This window comes from Arabidopsis lyrata (genome assembly GCF_000004255.2).
Source record: "Arabidopsis lyrata subsp. lyrata unplaced genomic scaffold ARALYscaffold_3, whole genome shotgun sequence".
Taxonomy (NCBI): Eukaryota; Viridiplantae; Streptophyta; class Magnoliopsida; order Brassicales; family Brassicaceae; genus Arabidopsis; species Arabidopsis lyrata.
Window position 1 is genome coordinate 904,237 of NW_003302553.1, and position 18,106 is coordinate 922,342.

Below are 18,106 nucleotides of genomic sequence, written 5' to 3' on the forward strand. Positions count from 1 at the left end.
TTTAAAAAAAAGTAAAAATTTTAAAACTTTTTTTGATTTTAAAAGGGAAAGGAAATTCACTTGGAATCGTACTGGAATTGATGTAACGCGAGACTCTTTTGCTTATCTAGACCCTCTCCAGGCGTCTTCTCTCAAGTCATCTCACGAAATCTTCACCGTAGTTCTTTGTTCTCCATACTCAACCAAATTCCAAAATAGCCCTTGTATGACATCATCCAAAAATAGCCGTTGTGTGGTGTGACATCATCACGAATAATCTCCGACGAAGTATTTTCCTCCATCTCGATCGTTGTCAATTTCCGTCGTGTTCTCCCATATCTCGGCCACAACTTCAGCACCGTAACCCTGAAACCCTAACTTATAATCCCAGATTCACCTTTAAACATCTCCTTGCCCTCTCTAATGATTGACTAAAATTTAGTCGGAGAAAAATCGGAAGAGATACGAACCCAACGAATAATTCCAATAGCGAGAACGAGATTCATGACGGCTAGCTACGATCGACATAACTTGCTCGAGAAGAAACTCAAGTTTTTAAAAGAAGAAAAAGAAGAAGAAGAAAGAGCACGTTAGGGTTTTGCTCTTGGACGAATGACAACTTCGATTCTTAAGAAGAGATTAGTATATTTATAATGAAAGGTTATGACTGAAAGAAAAGGAAATTTCTTTTAAAAATAAAACAAAAAGGAAATTAAGGTCAAATATTTCCTTTTTATATAATTGGACGCAAAAACAAAAAGGAAATATCCTTTCGAGCACGTGACAGTCACGTGATGACAGGTCAATTTCCCTTTTGTCTCCTCATTCGCTTCGCCGACGTATTTGTCTCCTTCCGTCTAGTCTAGCTCTCCGATCATGTGGGTGACGAATACCGTACTTCTACATCAACCCAATGCTCTGACCCGATTAAACTTTTTCTCTTCGCTAATGTTTATCTGTATTAAAAATTCTAACTTTATTCAATAATTTAACAGATGAAGATCACGAGTTATCGCCAGATGAGAAGCTGGAGAAATTCTCGGCTGATTTGGGATGGTTATCGGCTTTTCCTCCTATGGCCAATTTTCTCTTTGGTTATCACATTGGGTAATATAGCTAAATCCATCTTCTTTCAAGTTGAAGTATCTGTCTCGCCATCTATGCTTTTTTTTTTTGTTTCACTGGCCTAGTTTGATTTCTGTAGAAGATGGCCTTTGATAGGGATTTCACCTGACAAGTTGTTGTATGAGAAATTGAAGAATCCTAAATTGTTGAGGTCGGCTAGCACAGGGGGGCTGTTTCCATCTAGCTTATTGGCTGTTTCCATCTAGCTTATTGTTGGACAAATCAAGACTCCCCAAATCCTTCAGCTTCGAAATGCTATCTGGTATGGAGCCAGTGAGGTAGTTGCTTGACAAATTCAACGATACGATATTTTGAAGGTTTCCAATCTCAACTGGAATCTCACCAGATAATTGGTTGCTTGACAAATCCAACCCATACATGTAACGCAGAATATCACCTTGATATGCTTCATATCTTCTTTTCGTTAGAAAATCCACTATGATTGCTGGTGTCCGTTGAGCACCATACGCGAAATCATCATCGAGGTTGATAGCTGATGTATAACTCCAACTTTGCGAGAATGAAACTTGTGAGAAGCCTTCCACTGGATCAAATGACATGTTGCTGTCATACTTTTTTGCACCAAAAGACATTTTACTGAAACATGATGGTATAACACCTTTGAATTTATTCTGAGATAAATCCAAGATACCAACTTCACTTAGCTGACATAGTTTCTCAGGGATGTGACTTTCATAACTGTTACTCCGTAGAAGAAGAACACCTAAATTAGATGCCTTGGCAACATTATTCAGAACCATATCAGAAAAATTGTTGTTCCGCATATCAATCACCTCCAGTAGCTCAGCCTCGAACAAAGCGTCCGGAATTGAGCCAATAAACTCATTGTTCTGTAGTCTTAACTCTCTCAGAATTGGAAACTCAACATTTCTTGGTAGAGAACCAAAGAAGCTATTATGTGAGATGTCTATAACCTTAAGCTTTAGATTCTGTAGCTGGCGAGGGAAATGACCGTTGAGCTGATTTCCCCTCATGTATAGATACTCAAGGCTTGACATCCTATCAATCCAAAGTGGGAGCGAGCCTGAAACGTTATTATCTGATATGTCTAAAAGAGTTAGATTCTTTGACTTCAATAGACCTTCTCCGAGACTCTCACTAAAATTGTTGCCATCAAGAGCTAGCCAAGCTAAGCTAGTAAGATCTGCATACTCCGGAAATATCTCACCCTTGAGTTGGTTGTTGGAAAGCTTCAGAAACTTCAACGAGTAGCAACTACTTAAAAATGTTTGAGGTAGTTGACCCCATAGATCGTTAAATGACATGTCCAACATTAGTAGACTTTTCATCATTCCCATAGAAGATGGAATGGTTCCATGAAAATAGTTTGAAGAAAAGTTCATGTACCTCAGGTGTGGAAAGAAAATCCCTATATCTTCTTGAATGGAATCGAATATCTTATTACTCGAGATATCGAGAACTTGTAAGCCATGAACCAGCTTTGGTAGCTGAAGCTCTGTCAACAAATTGTTATTCAGTAAAATAGTCTGCAGTCTTGCGTTATTCTGCAAAAGCCAAGCTGGAAATGCTCCTGTCAACTGGCTATAAGAAATATCAATGAAGATTAAGTCATGTTGATGAACAAGAAAACCAGGAATTGTGTTGCCAAGACTGAAATTATGTAATGTTAGAATCTTCAACTGAAACAGTGGAACCAACGAGCTCTCACTCTGAGCTTGGATCATACCAACTTTTGATGACAATTTGAAAACTGTGAGTCTTGTGTGATTGGCCAGTGAATTGAACGAGAACGAACCATTGAAGTTATTATCAAGAAGTGATAAGTACTCAAGTGCTGGTGGTAGACCAAACACAAAGGAAGACAAGTTTTCGTTCAATTGGTTGCCTGATAGATCAAGAGTTCGAAGACGGGTTAGGTTACTCAGACAGTAAGGCATACTTGTCAAAGCATTGCTGCCTAAATCGAGCTCTTGGAGATACTTTAGTCTGCAGATCTCTGAGTAGCCTGAAATTTGTCAAAAGATAAAAGTTGATCTTATATATAACACATGAAGAAAGTCTTAGGAGATAAGAAAGATAATGAATGGTTTGTAATATTTCACCTTTGGGGGTCGAAGACAATTGATTCCTTCTAAGATTCAACAGAAGGTCCACCAGTCCACGACACCTTGCTTCGTTGACAAGGCAATTAGGTGCGATCTTGTAATCGAGCTCTATAGCATTCTCCTTGCTAATGGTTGTTTGTTGAACTGGGGTTTCACGACCACTAGCACTCCGCGAACAAATGCGCTTGGTTCTTCCGACCCTTAGTATAAACGATATATCGTCCTCGAGATCGTCGGCATATGTTTTGGTTTCTCTATAAGCTATCTTAACTACTGTCTTCGGAAGGAGTGCCATCGAGAGAATTCCAAACTCTAGAGATTGATTATAGTTAGCCAACACAAAGAACAAATTGTGTGTGAGATGTCTGGTTTGATGATAAAACCTCTCTATTTATAGATCTTCTAGACAAATTTCCCTTTTTTAAGGTTGAGTATCACAAAAAGGAAATTTCCTTTTTTTTTTTTTAAGGTTGATCACAAAAAGGAAATTTGGTTTTGGTAGTTTCCTTTTTTCTCTGATTCAACAAGCCATCTCCTATAACTCTGACGTTGATATCAGGCTACCAATGCTGGTCTGTGTGTCAGAGAGAGAAGCGGCTTGGTCCTGAGATACACAACAAGAAAGCAGGAGCCATGAATTCTTTGGTTAGAACCAGCTCAACGCTATCATATCCTCAATCTTGATTCTGACCACTACATCTACAACTCCATGGATATGTTCAGTTCCCTCAGAGGTTTCGTTATGCGCACCACGTCATTGTCTTCTTTGATGTTAGTATGAAGTCTGCAAGTCTTTGTATCTTCCGGAAAGAGCCATTAACAGTAGGAGGGAAGATTGTCACTTACCGGGGATGTTTTTGGTGGTAGACGTTTTGTTTTTGAGGATTATAAGCAAGTTATGCAGAGAAGAAGCAAAGAGGAAAATAAAGTTTGGTAACTAAAAATGCAGTGGAAGGATTGGCATTGCTTCATCTTAAACGAGATTCTGTGTGTATGGCGTTTGATGTCTCATGTTGGAGAGGTGGTCTTGTTTAGAGTGTTTGTGTTTAGTTCTGTTCTTCTGTTGATCTGTCTTTATGTAAATCACACAAGTATGCAGAACAAACCTCTCTTTCAGAAAACGATACATAGTTACAACTTCTACCAAGTAAGCAACAGAAACAACAATTAATGAGAGATGATTTTGGTATTGAATGAGTTTGTCCAAACACATTAACGACAAACAAATAATATAACACACAACAGCAGAAACAGAAGATGATTGTTCTTTTGTCTCTTTGATCAGAGATGATGTTACAATTCTGTAGAGAGACACCATTTCTACTGGTCTGTAAGAAATTTAGAACCTGTATAAGAAAACAACCTCACAGAATTCACATAACTTAACTCCGCAAGCTCTTCCTTCTTCATGTTTGACAGGTTCGCAACATAATCTAGAACCTGTTCATCACGGAAAATATCAGACAAGTAATGTGTAATCTAATCAGTAGAAACAAGAAAAAAAAAAAAGTCAAATGATAATAACATACAGCAAGAATGTTTGCAGGCTCATTGAGAGCTTTGGTCACTTGTGTAAGCCTTTCAAACTTGTGAAGGAGTCTTTGTTGTCATCTGATCAACGGCATGAACCACATTCTGAAGCTCCTCCTCGCATATGGCTTTATACATCATCATCTGCCTGTTCACTGAGGATTTCCCTTGAACGCCGCTGATACCACGTTAATGCTGCACCAGAACAATGAGACATCAAGCCAGAATTATTTTAATACAACTGTTACAAACTCTAATTATTTTTCTGCAGAATCGAGACTTTAGTCACACTAACGAAGATGGGCTCTAAAGTTGCAGGTGATTAGTGAAAACAAGTGGTCCATCTTCATCTCAGAAACAGAAGTCTCCAACACACAGATCACCTCACAACTTGGATTTGTATAAACTTTGTTGGTATATGATTGAACAAAGAATAAAGAGTTAAGCAAGACTTACCAAAGTCCGTCAACAGACATAAACCGACACTGTCTGCATCCAGTTGTTCTTTGATCTGCGCAATGAACAAACATTTCTTCAAGCTTAAACACAAGCAATCAGATGCCTCTCTGATTCATGATTTCCTCTAATGTGATCTTAGTTAGCTCAATGAAACCCAAATTCAATCATTTCAAAAATATATATATATATATATATAATGTGGCAGCATCATCAATCTAAAGCTCTAATGCCAGAAAAAGAAGATCAGAAGTTTGTGAGCAATCCCTTTTAAAACCACAGTGGTGAATGAAGTGATGTTATCAAGAGAGTTAAACAAAGTATTGTCAAATCACTTTCCAAAAAGTTGTTTTTTGCTAGGAAGCACGGGGACTTCTATTTGGTAGCCGTTCCCGTACCGGGGACGTTTCGGAAACTGGGACATCATGGGGACAGCTCTGAAACGTCCCCAAGGCGTTTCGAGTAAGGCGGGGACAATAAGTAGTTATGGGGACGGAATGTTTTGGATATGGGGACGTTTCCGAGATATTCTAGCTTCAAAATTGGTGTTTCCTAGTGTTCTAAAAAACACTTTTAGATAATTCAGAGGAAAACAACATTGAAATTCTAACATTCACATCCTTATAATTTCATTCCCAACCCTTTTATCATGAGTACATTTTTACCTCCTCACATTTTTCATGTTTTTCTACCTTCTAGTTGCTTTTCTCTTCTATAATTTTCCCATTAACTTTCTAATTGCCTCTCACTAAAGGTATATAGGTATCTATTCTTATCAGTGTTCACGAAAGCGCTAGGCGCTAAGCGGGCGGTGATCCAGTGCCTAGCGCCTAGAACGCCTAATCGGGGTCTAGGCGATATTTTAGGCGGTTTAGACGTTTATAACATAAAATATTATATTATACATAAAAGTTATATAAAATATCTATATAAAACTAAAAACTATGAAATTATAAACAAAAACTAGATAAAACATTTATTTCTATTTATATTAAACAATATATGAATATTTATAACTATATATATAAATAAAACTCTAATAAAAATTTTAAAAATATATTAAACAAAATCTATGTAATTTTAGGCGGTCAAAACGGTTATCTAGGCGTCGCATGAAAGCCTAGCGCCTAGTCGGGGCCTAGGCGACCGCCTAGACCGCTTTTTAGAACACTGATTCTTATATATTTATTGAAGTACCCATGCCGTACCCGTATCTATGAATTTTTATTTTGCCGTTTTCCGTCCCCGTTTCCGTACCCGTTTCTAGTTCCCGTACCCGTTTCGGTGCTACTTAGGTTTTTTTATCCTCTATGAACACAAAATTGTTGAATGAAACTTTGCCAGCATACCAATTCACAAAATTATGTGTTCTTTTGGTGACATGAATGGATTTCCAGTAGAATCAATTGTATCTTAGAAAAAACAACAACTTTCATCACATTGAGAGAAGAAGACGAAAAAATAAATAATAATAACATAAGAGAGGAGCTAGCAACATGTATATTATTTCACTTTTTTTAGAGTTTTTCAGCCAACCAGAAGGCTCTATTTCAGACCCACTCGCACAAATTGAGCGTTGCGCGAGTGAGAGCAATTCTGGAGGTGTACCCCCTTTCGACATCATGCCTTTTTCAATCGACGCACTTGTCTCCAAAATCCCCATCGCGTGAATATTTTTTTTGTTTTCTTCTCTTAACCAGTGTAAACCGAACCCAAAATCAATTCTAATTTCACTACCATTTATATCAATTTTAATTTTAAAACCAATGTAAACCTAACCGCTCGGAATAATTTCTTCTCCCTCCGACGAATAATTCTCAACATCCCAAAGGGAAATATTAGAGAGCAAACAGAGGAGAAATCAAACGTACCTCGAAGCAGAAGAGCGTTTCCGGAGCCAGAATTAGGTTCTACTTACCTTTTCACATCCTCAGCTACCTCATGTGCCCACCCAAGGTTCCTTCTCCCCAAGCGCAGCTCCATGGACATTGTATGAGTTTGGGAGAACCATAACCAAATTGTACTAGTGACCTAAACCATGCCACATAACAGAGTTATTAAAGTGATTCACGATCTAAAGGATGTATTCGGGAAGAGAAAGAGCTATAAAATTAAGTACGGTAAAGATAATCGCCAAGTACCTGCATCCATTTTAGGAGATTCGACGCCATTGTACATGAAGAGTCTATCGAGAGTGAGAGAGAGGAAATTGTTCGCGAAGCTCTCTCTACCAAAGAACAACACCTTTATTTAGGCTTTACTTATCACAAAGGCCCACTTATTTGAAGCACATGTAGGCCCTTGGGCTCTTCGACTTATTAGTTACTTATTATAACAAAGGCCCTTGACTAATGAAACATCATAATATCCGTACAAAAATTGTGTGAGTTTCTATTATTTAGATATCTGTAGGTACAAAAATTGTAGAATAAATCAATCAAAGAATCAAACCAAACAACCAAAAATGCAAAATTGTAGTTACTCCTACGAAACAGAGGCTTTATTTTCAAGTCACTCAAGTGGAAGAATGTATAATCTTAAACTTCCGACACAACTAAACAAATTCTTGTAACTCATTCTCCAACTAAAGACGTCTGATTCATTCAGGAGCAACCAGTATGAGTTGTTTGCCGACGTTCTTACCATGGAACAGTCCAAGCAAAGCTGAAGGTCCGTTCTCAAGTCCTTCAACTATATCCTCAACATAAGTTATCTTTCCTTCTCTTATATACGGAAGCACAAAATCCAGGAACTTTAAGTGTTTGTCAAAGTAATCAGAGACCACGAACCCTTGAATCCGAATCCGCTTGTAGATCACGTTTGCTAGGTTGTGTACACCTTCCTGGTCCTCAAGGTTGTACTGTGAGATCATACCACATACTGCGATACGGCCGTGTAGCTTCATGTTTAGGAGCACTGCGTCTAGCATTTTGCCTCCTACGTTCTCAAAGTATATGTCGATTCCTTCCGGGAAACACCTGGTCACGAAAATATATCATAGTTTTGAGTCAAATCTCTATATATCACAACGCGATATATCGATGATACCAAAAGCAGAATTTACTGACCTCTTCAGGGCAGCATTAAGGTCTTGCTCTTCTTTGTAATTGAAAGCTTCATCAAACCCGAACTTGTTCTTGAGAAGATCAACCTATAACATAACTCATTAGAGAATGAAAAAAGGGGCAAGTGAATCTTTTGATAGAAAGAAAAGACCTTAACCAATCGAATTTTAATTATTTTTTGATAAGGTAAATAGCTAGAGTCCAAGAAAAGTCTGGTTACCTTTTCATTACTGCCTGCACTTCCAACGACATAGCAGCCCATAATCTTTGCAAATTGTCCCACGAGCTGACCAACTGCACCCGATGCAGCTGACACGAAGACAGTTTCTCCTTTCTTAGGAGAACAGATTTCATAAAACCCAGCATAGGCAGTCATACCAGGCATACCTGTCAGAAACAGAGCAATGCTTCTAAGACCACTAAGTAAACTACTGAAACTTGTAGAGTTTTGAACAGTGTTATTAGATATGTTAGCAACTATTCTACATGATTAGGAGCCACTGTTTCAGTGAAGCATGCATTATAATCCAAGACCAGAGCAATCTATCATGCCAATAATCAATCATAGAGAGAAGTACATACCGAGAAGTCCAGTGTAGTAGGATAACGGAACATCGGTGTGTTGGATCTTGTAATGTGAAAAATCTGGAGTTATAAGACTGTACTCCCCCCATCCAACTAATCCCCAAAGTAAGTCTCCCTTTTTGTAATCTGGATGCCCAGAATCTATCACTTTTGACACTGAAAACCCATAAATTGGCTGCAAACAACACATCAAAAGCTTTAGCACCAGAGACAGTAAGTAAGATAATATTCCAAAAGACAATCACTCCTAATAATAATGGTACAATTTCTTAGATGACACAGTATTCAAAAATGTTTCTGAATTTTAAAACAATGTTTCCAAATCCATCTCTGTTTTAATAGTGGAATTGTTTTCCAAAAACGTGGGTAACAAACAACCTCGAAACGTAACAAAATCGTGTAAATCCGTAACAATCTAGAACATGCGTCGTTTTTGTACCTCGCCGGGAATGTAAGGTGGAGCGAGCGCAGCAGTACCGGGATCGGGAATTCCCATGCGAATGCGCATGTAAGGATCGCAAGACAAGTAGAGATTCTTCACCAGAACCGTCTTCGATCCCTCCGGAATCTTTAAATCGATGGTGGAATCGGTGAAGATGAGGTCTGATTCCTTGGGGAAACCGGTGACGTAATCTCGCAGTATCACCTGCTTGTTGGTCACCGTCGTCGCATTGCATGTGGTTGCCATTTTTCTCTCCGGTTTAGGTTCCTTTACCACAAAAGATGATTTTTGTGTTCTTCCTACGTTAGAGGACGTGCTTGTATTTATAGGCTTTTGTTAATCGTAGTACGATGATAGCCACAAACCGCTAAAAATATAAACAATGATTTTCTTATTTATGTTTCCTGTTATGACGTCATAATATGCTTCGTATAATAGGAGTAATAATCAGTGACGACGTTAAGATTTTGAATCTATATATACATTTTTGGATCACAATTAGCAAATAAATCCTGAAGTTGAGAAGTATTTACAATGACATGCCATTAGCATTAATTATTTAGATTTGTTTTATTTAAGTAAAGATTTTTATTTGAAATTTATTTCTCATATATTTAGCAAAAGTCTCTACAAAATCTTTCCTTATCTATTTAAGTAAAAATTTTGAAATCAAATATGTTCTCAACAATTTACCAAAAATCTCTACACAATCTTTTTAAAAATTTCGACTTAGTTAACTTCTAATTTTTATCTGCAAAAAAAAAAATTAATTGTAACGAGTGATGTAAAAATCGGGAATGTTGATACTACAATTTCTTCTACTTCTTTTTTTTCATATAATGAAAATTATTTTTTAGGGATATTTTCTTAAAACCTCTAAACAAAAAAAAGGGTTTCAAACGATAGCTTCTCTTTTGGCGGGTCTACCCGCAAACCCGTAACTCTCTACGGGCTTATCCGCATGAACCTGCGATCCGTAGTGCATAAAAATATTATTCAAAAAAAATAACAAATGATGTTTAATTTTACGGGACGGGGTTATATGGTGTAACGGGTTTGGATCAATATAAATATTAAACAATATACTATGGATGAAATCCTAGAATTAAAAATCAAAATTTAATTATAAAATCAGAAACACTAAACAAAATAACAATATTAACAAAACAAATACAACTTAAAATTTTGCAAAATAATTTTTTAGTTATAAAAAAATCGACTAGCGGTGTACCGCGGGGTAAAATCTAGATTTGGAAGTTTAAGGAAGAAAAATATTTTTTAAAAATAATAGCTCCGCGGTGTACCGCAAGAAAAATCTTTCTCCTAAACTGAGGTAAGAAGAAGAAGAAAGTCAAATGTCGTTTAAGTGTATATATAGATATACCATTTAAACCTAAAACACAATTAATATACTCAAAACTATTAATATAGATATATGGATGGTACATTTATAAAATAGGTCGAATATTATATTATACTCTCTATTAATAAACAAAACTAATTATATTTAGATTTTTAAAAAAAAAATTATAGCCCCGCGGTGTACCGCGGGTTCAAATCTAGTCTCACATTATTTTCATACAATCACAAAATTTTGAACGCGTTTCTTCTTACATTTTAACATACAAATTAAGCAAACTTGTCCAACGCACCAAATCTTGCAGCGAGATGCAACCATTCTTTTAAAGTTATCCAAACAGTGAAAATTCCGCGGTAAATGGCGGACTCCACCTGCGGCTGGTGCGTTTGCGATTCAGATCCTCAAGCAATGATGCAGCTAGCAGAGAAAGTGGAGCTAAGATGAGAAACCTTTTAGAGACATTTGGCTTCAATTTCTTCAAGAGTGAGACCCTTTGTCTCTGGCACTATGTAGTATATGAAGAAGAGAGACACTACACATATCACTCCAAATGCACAGAACAAGATTCCAGCTCCTAAAAGCTCCTGCAAACAATACCAAGCGATCTAAGTGAGGGATCTCTCGTTATACATTGTCCATCCAAAGTTATAGCTTAGTTCTATGGAAATAATATTTAAAGAAAAGAAGTTTCTTTACCTTTAGAGGTGAGAAAGCGAATGTCACAAGTGCGTTTGCTCCGAAATTCACAAGAACTGCTAGACTGATTCCTCGACCTCTTAATTTTAATGGAAATATCTCTGAAATCATCAGCCAACCAATAGGGCCAAAGGATAGCTGCAAGATTGATGGAAAGCCTCTTAAGAACATATCAGAGTTTTTAATGAAAATACAAAGCTGCATATGGCAGTGCATGGATTGGATGGAACTTTTATCAGAAAAATCTGTAAGAAAATTTCACCTGGTAACAGCCTACATACAGTAGCAATGCAGCTACAGCAACAGCTGGTACAGTTTTATAAAACATGTAGTAGGACCCCAGGAGGAACAATGAGATCACCTGTTACACAATCGAAGATACAAAAGAGTAAATTTCTGGATCCTTTAGCTTCTGTCTCATGTGATTGAAAAGACAGTGAACATGTGGTACTTGTTGGAACAAACAATTAAAAGAGAAGACATAAGAATACCATGCCACTAACACCACCAAGAAGTAAAGGTCTCCTTCCAACTCTGTCAATAACTATAACAGAAAGTCCTGTCATAACCAACTGCAACAGTAAAGGATCACATCAAGTCTTCGAAAGGAAAAATTCATTTATACTTACTACTTCTAACATTGGTACCAGTTGTACTACAACACGTATCAATGCTTCCATAATTTTTTGCTAAAAAGATCTGACATGTCAAACCAGATAGAAGAATATAAATACCTTCAATAGACCGAGCAGAATTGAGATCCGAGTTGCATCAGCTGCAGCAGAAAAGCCGGCAGTCTAACAGGTAATTTTAATGGTAAATGAAGTTAATTCTCTCGTGAGTTTCCTCCTAGTGCAAAAATTTAAACTTAAGTAGAGATGAAAATAAAAACCTGTAGTATTGATGGTGCATAATAAAGTACACTTGGTTGCCCAGTTATCTATAATTTGAAAAGTACAAATATATTTAGTTATTGTTCATTTTCTTAAGGAAAATTTAATGAATTGACTACACCAACCTGTTGGAACAAGACTAACCCTCCTGCTATTGTGAGAGCTTTCAAGCATTTGCCTCGAAATAATTCACCAAATGTAGCTTCTTTGTCCTCACCCACAAAGGAAAGTTCAGCCAAGATCTCGTTTACTTGTTCAGCTGCTGAGTCAGCTATGGCAGACCCTCTAAGGCGACGAAGAGACCTAATTGCAGCCTGTTGAAGATTCTCCACATTCCCTTTTCTCTGGAGAGCGCGCAATAAAAGCCACCTCGGAGATGCTGGTAGCCAACACATTCCAATTCCCATAATAACTGGCAAAGGGAGAATTGTTGCGTACATATAACGCCAGCCAGAAATAACAGTAACCCAAAGGCTACCGATTCCATAACCTCCCTTCACAAATTTTTATGTGTCAGTTTAACTTGGTGGACAAAAGGGTTTTAAAACGGAGCAAAGGAATAATGTAACTCCAAACTGGGATAAAAATTCCAAAATCCTCAGAGCTTCGAGAACTTACAACCATCCCAAGAACAGTGGAAAATTCCTTTCAGTGATATCATCCGTCCACGTATTTGACTAGGAGCAGTCTCTGCAATGTACATTGGAGCCGCGTGCATTGTCTAAATGCAAGGAAACAGATCAACTTTCGAGTTAAAAAAAAAGGCTTAATCTTGTACTCCCTAGCTGCATGGATTCACTCACAGTAGAACAAACATCTTAATTTGAACAGTAAACTAGATCTATCAACAATGACCCTCAACCTCGTAAAACAGAATGAGACAGGAGAATAAGAATATGATGAATTCTATCTCAGTAATAGGGGTATACTCTGTCCCGAATTCCACCAATCGATAAATCGAAGAAGTGAGCCAATATATGAATACAGAAGAATGCACACACTTCTATGTTGGTCTATATGTGGTAGTATATGGATGTATTGGATAACACATGCTCAGTAATAGAGCACATCGGAAGAGCACACAGGCATATACAAGTTTCAGCAGGCAAACACTAAAGATGTGTGGTTTATCTTACCAGTCCAATCCCCATGCCATACGTAACTCGTCCAATTATCAGTATGGAAAAGGCAGGTGCTACTACAGTCACAATGGCTCCGACAAGATACAAGAATGCAGCCAAAATCAGCTCCTTTCTCCTTCCTTGAAAATTCAGTCCAACAATTCAATTTCTTTCAGATAAAGAGACTGCTACATACCAAGATGAACAAAGTCAAGAAAACCCACCTATAGTGTCGGCAACACTAAATGCAACAATGGAGCCAATTAAGGCACCATACAGTGAGCCACTGGTCTGCACAAAATATTAAAATTACAGTTTTTTCCTTCCACAAGAAAGATCACAGTTCCAGGGGGAGGTAACAAGATTACAAAATAATGTAATAATCAAAATTCGAGGAACCAAGAAATGTGAATTATAGACTCACAAGTATACCAACATCGACTGAAGACAAGTCGTACCATGTAATTCCACTTAGAGTAGGCGACTGTACAGGGGGCAAAAGCAGAGTAATTAACAGAATTTTAAAAGGCTTAGAGAATCGAACAAATGTACATGCATAACAAATATGCAGGAGAAATCCAAGGAAACACAATGGCACTGCAAATGCAGGCGTGAACTACGAAATAGCGTCATTTAACTGGGATATCTTAGTCCGACATACACAGCTTTAGGATACGTAAGCTTGGAAACAACAGCTAAAGACTTGACAAAGCTAGAAAAGTCAAAGTTGACTACCTAAGCACAGGTTTAGACAAGGTTAAACGATTACCTTAATAGACATGATAGCACAAGATGTCGCACCAATTTCATAACCAAAAAGCAACGCTCCAAGAGCTGGAAAAAGAAACCTGCAATAAATGACTTGTTACTTCTTAGCATGCTTTTAGAAAAATCTGTATCATGTCATGTGCATATCCAAAAGATTCCCACTTGCTTTCAGCAGAAATATTGGCAACAAACAATAAATAGCAAATAAACAAAATAATCTGGGACCACAATTGATGACTCACGGGGGAATGGCTGCAAGAACAGAGTAGTTTTCTGGGCTGTGATTCTCTTTTATCAAAGGTTCCTTTTGAGCATTGATCTCACCTGAAGAAGAATCACCAACCTACATAATATATAGTTTCTTGCATCAGAAAATCAATTATCAGGCCAACTTAGTGACTTGATACCAATTAGGACAAGATTGTTATCCCAAACCCAGAAGCTAAGGTCTAAATCTCAAGCTTAAAATTGAAATCCCAATTTCACGAGCTCCACACAAATTTCCCCACAATTTCGTCAGAAAAAGGTATCCAAAATCAAGCCAAATCCTAACATATACATTGCAATCAAAAGTCTTTAAAGCCCTTAATTCGACCAGGAAAAGAGCCAACCAAACATACAAAAATCAGTACAATTTGTTATCGGAAACCTAACAGAGAAAGAAGAATGGGAAAAAAAAGATAATCTAAAGACGATGTGTAATGAGAGAAGCGAAACCTGTCCAACGGAAGAAATCGATTGGTTCTCGGGATCAAACCCCATGGCTACGGAAGCTTGATATGGATCCCGACACACGTGAGTGTGGTTTGTTCAAGGAGGCCCAGAAAAAGATCTCTTTCTGGGCTTGTACGAATTAGCAACTTGTCTGATTCGAGCTCTACGAGCTTCGAATTCGCAGACGAGAGAAACGTGAGGACGGGAGACGACAAAGTATGCTAGGGTGATGATGATATAGATGTTAACGGGACAGTGGACGAGCTTTAAATAGTCGATCTTCATTTCAAATTAAGATCCTGATTTTCAATTAAAAAAATAGGTAATTAGACTTACTACTGTGAAACCAATTAATATATTGTTGCATGTTTCTCATCACTTTTCTTGTTTAGAAAAATAATCAAAAGTAACAGAGTTGACCAAAAAACGACAAACGTAAGAGATTAATAATACAAAAAAAACTAGGTGACGATTTCGTTTTAATTTAATTCCCATAAAAAACATGTTTTTGCTGGCAACCATATTTTTTATAATTAAATTCTAGCAATGTCTTCCATTTATCTTCTATGGATAGATATCCGTTTTGGGATGAATAAATCGCATTCTTGGAAGATATTTTTTTTTATTATAAATTCTGTATCTGAATTTTTTTGGAAGATTATAAGTTAACCCAAAAAATATGGAATTTTCTTGGAAGATATTCTTGTCGATGATGTTATTTGATTAACTATAATTTTTTTTAATACTTATAGAAGTTATAAACCATATCCAGAGGTGAAGAAACAACAAGCTTAATTATCAGCAAATTATTACAGTCTCAATTAAAATTCCAAAAAAAAACAATTGTTCAGCTTTAGATCCAAGATAGCTTTTATTAAAAAGACACAGAAACAAACAAATCACTCAAGAGAAAATCTCACAGAACATAAACCAAAATATCATCTCCTTACTGAGTCTTGGTGGGTACCCATGATTGGTACCGAGTCCAGTTCTTTTGTCCCGGGTTCAAGGTATGTCCCTTCGAATGGTAGATGTATGCATCACCTTCTCCAGAGAAGTTCTCTTTATGCTCAAGCCCATACCTTTTTGGTTTCAAACTCAAGAGCTTGAAACAGAGAGACATTGATATTTATTATCAAGCAATTTATCACCTATTGATTGAACGAGATAGCGAATTTGAAATGGTTTTTGGTTTTACCTCATCTCCAGTGTGATCAGTGATGAAATGAAGCCACCCGTGCCATTCAGCTGGCACTTGAGATGCATTGTAACGATCCTTTGAAGCATACTCTACCCATCTGTGCCTACCTGTTCACAAAAATGATTGCTTGTCTCAATGTATTGTTTGGTAGGTAAAAGCATGATTTTATATAGGTAAAACATGAAGTTAAAAGAACTACATACCGTATTGAGTATCGCCCAGCTTCTGGTAGTATTTGTTACCGAACTTGTCAACACCAACAAGTGTTGCTCCTATGTTGTGTATTTTAGTTTGCCTTAGTCAAATATAGACATAAAACAGTATTGATCAGAAAATACGACTCAACAGCAAGGTACAATATAAAGAATGGGAAAGAATAAATAAGACACTATATTCAAGCATACTGTGTATGTACTATGTGACCTGTATATATACATGTTTCCAACAGCTGAATACACAACATAGGAGCAACACTAGGTATATCTAAATGTATATCAAGCATAAAGAAATGATCTGTGGAAAAGTTTCTCTATATTCAGTCAAATTCACCAATTATCTAGAGCCTGTGAGAATGAAAAATCCAGCTTATATATAATTCGTCAAAGAGGCACATAAATTTTGAGCTTTCAAGAATACTTTGTAGGCCAATTTCATCGCCATAAACAGGCCTCACCAATCTTTGAGCTCTTCATCCTCTTCAACTTGAAATGCCGTCTGGCATAATACTGTCAATTCCTTCAAACATGTAACTAGACTATCTCTGGCATTCCAACCGTCATTTAGTGTCACTGCTTCTTTACTGAACTCCAAACCAACTTACATTACATCTATGAGGGAATTGACAGAATTATGCCAAAATCAGCAGTCCAAGTCAAAGAATAGTTATCAGTTCAAGAATTGGTGAGCTCTGTTCACAGTAGAATGAATGTTCAAAATGATGTTCGCTCACACAGCAACGGACACATAAGAAATAAGAAAATGAACTTGACCTACAAAGAATTCCTGAACAATATACGTAATCCACAGAGAAGTGAAACACTAAGTACTAAATATCAAAGATAATTTACTTACAAAAGGTTCCCATCTGGTAGGCATCTCCTGCAATGAAGTAAATCAAATTGAAAGAAGCAATTAGAGAAATTTCACAAACTAGGAATAAAAACAAATAAGATTTTAAAATTACAAGCAACCAGAAACATTATGCCAATTTCAAAAATCACGATCACCGTTTTAAATTGATGTTCACCAAACAGAAAGTGGATAAAAATTTAACATTTGGTGGAAAAATCCGAAGAATTATTATAACCATTCTTTGCAAATAAACTGCGAAAACGGCCGAAAACTCTTGCGAATTCCTAGAATTTTTTGGGATCTAACGAATGAAAGCGAGAAGAAATAAAGCAAGGAAGAGGACGAGAGAATCGAAAAAAGAACTAACAGGAAGCCTTCTTCTCGGATCATCCTCATTAAACCGCCGAGACCTTTCTCTCTAATCGCCTCCAACGCACTCTTCGCCACCGTCAAAGCCATCGTCTTCCGCTATCTCTCTCTCTCTCTCTCGGAATCGGGATTCGATTTCGGTGTCGAAATAACAATGGACACGACGATTGCCAAACGCATCGTTTTGTATTTGTTGGGCTACGCTTTCTGTTTTACATGGGCCACTTGCTCTATGGCCTTCCATCAATGATGATGATGTGGCAAAAAAATAGACATTTTTTACTATGATTTTGGTATATATTAATAAATACAAGATTTTAAATCTGCTTTTCCCACTTTTCCTGATCAAAAGTATAATTTTGATTTATAAGGAGTTTTTCAATAACAAAAATGAAATCCCTTTCACAGATGTTATAAAGAAAAAAAAATGAAATCACTAAATCAAACTTTTTTCAAAAAAAAAAAAGAGGAAATGTTACGAATTATAAAACCCACGATGCATTCCAATTTGCTATGCATTGGCTTAAGCTAAATCAGTTTTTCCCACTTTCCTCAAAGCATTGATAATCATATCTTCACAAATGGTAAACTTGATTTCAATATAATGATAATTCTTCTTTTGTTTATGCTTTTCCAAGCTTGCT

At 36.9% G+C, this 18,106-nt stretch overlaps 4 protein-coding genes and 1 long non-coding RNA gene across 5 annotated transcripts; all 5 read right to left on the bottom strand.

Moving 5' to 3' along the window:
• Positions 1-1,165: 1,165 nt before the first annotated feature.
• Positions 1,166-3,486, bottom strand: LOC110229830 (LRR receptor-like serine/threonine-protein kinase FLS2). Its single transcript, XM_021030832.1, is given in 3 exon segments — positions 1,166-1,294; positions 1,296-3,091; positions 3,189-3,486. Coding segments are annotated over 3 exon segments (2,223 nt in total).
• An 872-nt stretch (positions 3,487-4,358) lies between these two features.
• On the bottom strand, positions 4,359-6,028 carry LOC110230424. Its single transcript, XR_002333529.1, has 3 exons — positions 5,178-6,028; positions 4,721-4,916; positions 4,359-4,631 (listed from the first exon to the last, which is right to left on the bottom strand). It is a non-coding gene; the product is annotated as an uncharacterized LOC110230424 (long non-coding RNA).
• Positions 6,029-7,548: 1,520 nt separating this feature from the next.
• Positions 7,549-9,719, bottom strand: LOC110230422 (NADPH-dependent oxidoreductase 2-alkenal reductase). Its single transcript, XM_021033281.1, has 5 exons — positions 9,267-9,719; positions 8,825-9,002; positions 8,463-8,629; positions 8,246-8,328; positions 7,549-8,155 (listed from the first exon to the last, which is right to left on the bottom strand). Exons 1-5 carry the CDS (start codon positions 9,513-9,515, stop codon positions 7,777-7,779), a joined length of 1,056 nt encoding a protein of 351 aa, XP_020888940.1. The 5' UTR covers positions 9,516-9,719; the 3' UTR covers positions 7,549-7,776.
• A 1,068-nt stretch (positions 9,720-10,787) lies between these two features.
• LOC9320424 (D-xylose-proton symporter-like 1) lies at positions 10,788-15,125 on the bottom strand. The gene is given in 15 exon segments (XM_021033280.1): positions 10,788-11,213; positions 11,326-11,463; positions 11,588-11,686; positions 11,817-11,897; positions 12,060-12,122; positions 12,218-12,265; positions 12,344-12,712; positions 12,837-12,854; positions 12,856-12,939; positions 13,355-13,479; positions 13,564-13,630; positions 13,764-13,823; positions 14,109-14,187; positions 14,350-14,450; positions 14,825-15,125. Coding segments are annotated over 15 exon segments (1,509 nt in total). The 5' UTR covers positions 14,870-15,125; the 3' UTR covers positions 10,788-11,081.
• A 468-nt stretch (positions 15,126-15,593) lies between these two features.
• On the bottom strand, positions 15,594-17,664 carry LOC9320425 (probable NADH dehydrogenase [ubiquinone] 1 alpha subcomplex subunit 12). Its single transcript, XM_002884313.2, has 5 exons — positions 17,461-17,664; positions 17,094-17,120; positions 16,226-16,317; positions 16,020-16,129; positions 15,594-15,926 (listed from the first exon to the last, which is right to left on the bottom strand). The coding sequence occupies exons 1-5, from the start codon at positions 17,550-17,552 to the stop codon at positions 15,768-15,770; spliced, it is 480 nt and encodes a 159-aa protein (XP_002884359.1). The 5' UTR covers positions 17,553-17,664; the 3' UTR covers positions 15,594-15,767.
• Between the last annotated feature and the right edge of the window lie 442 nt (positions 17,665-18,106).

Coding starts and splice junctions, on each gene's coding strand:
- LOC110230422 (XM_021033281.1), bottom strand. CDS start 9,515: ATGGCAACCACATGCAATGCGACGACGGTGACCAACAAGCAGGTGATA. Junction 9,003..9,266: donor CACCTTACATTCCCGGCGAG/GTACAAAAACGA, acceptor TGTTGTTTGCAG/CCAATTTATGGGTTTTCAGT. Junction 8,630..8,824: donor CTACTACACTGGACTTCTCG/GTATGTACTTCT, acceptor TGTTTCTGACAG/GTATGCCTGGTATGACTGCC.
- LOC9320425 (XM_002884313.2), bottom strand. CDS start 17,552: ATGGCTTTGACGGTGGCGAAGAGTGCGTTGGAGGCGATTAGAGAGAAA. Junction 17,121..17,460: donor ATCCGAGAAGAAGGCTTCCT/GTTAGTTCTTTT, acceptor ACTTCATTGCAG/GAGATGCCTACCAGATGGGA. Junction 15,927..16,019: donor CTGATCACACTGGAGATGAG/GTAAAACCAAAA, acceptor CTCTGTTTCAAG/CTCTTGAGTTTGAAACCAAA.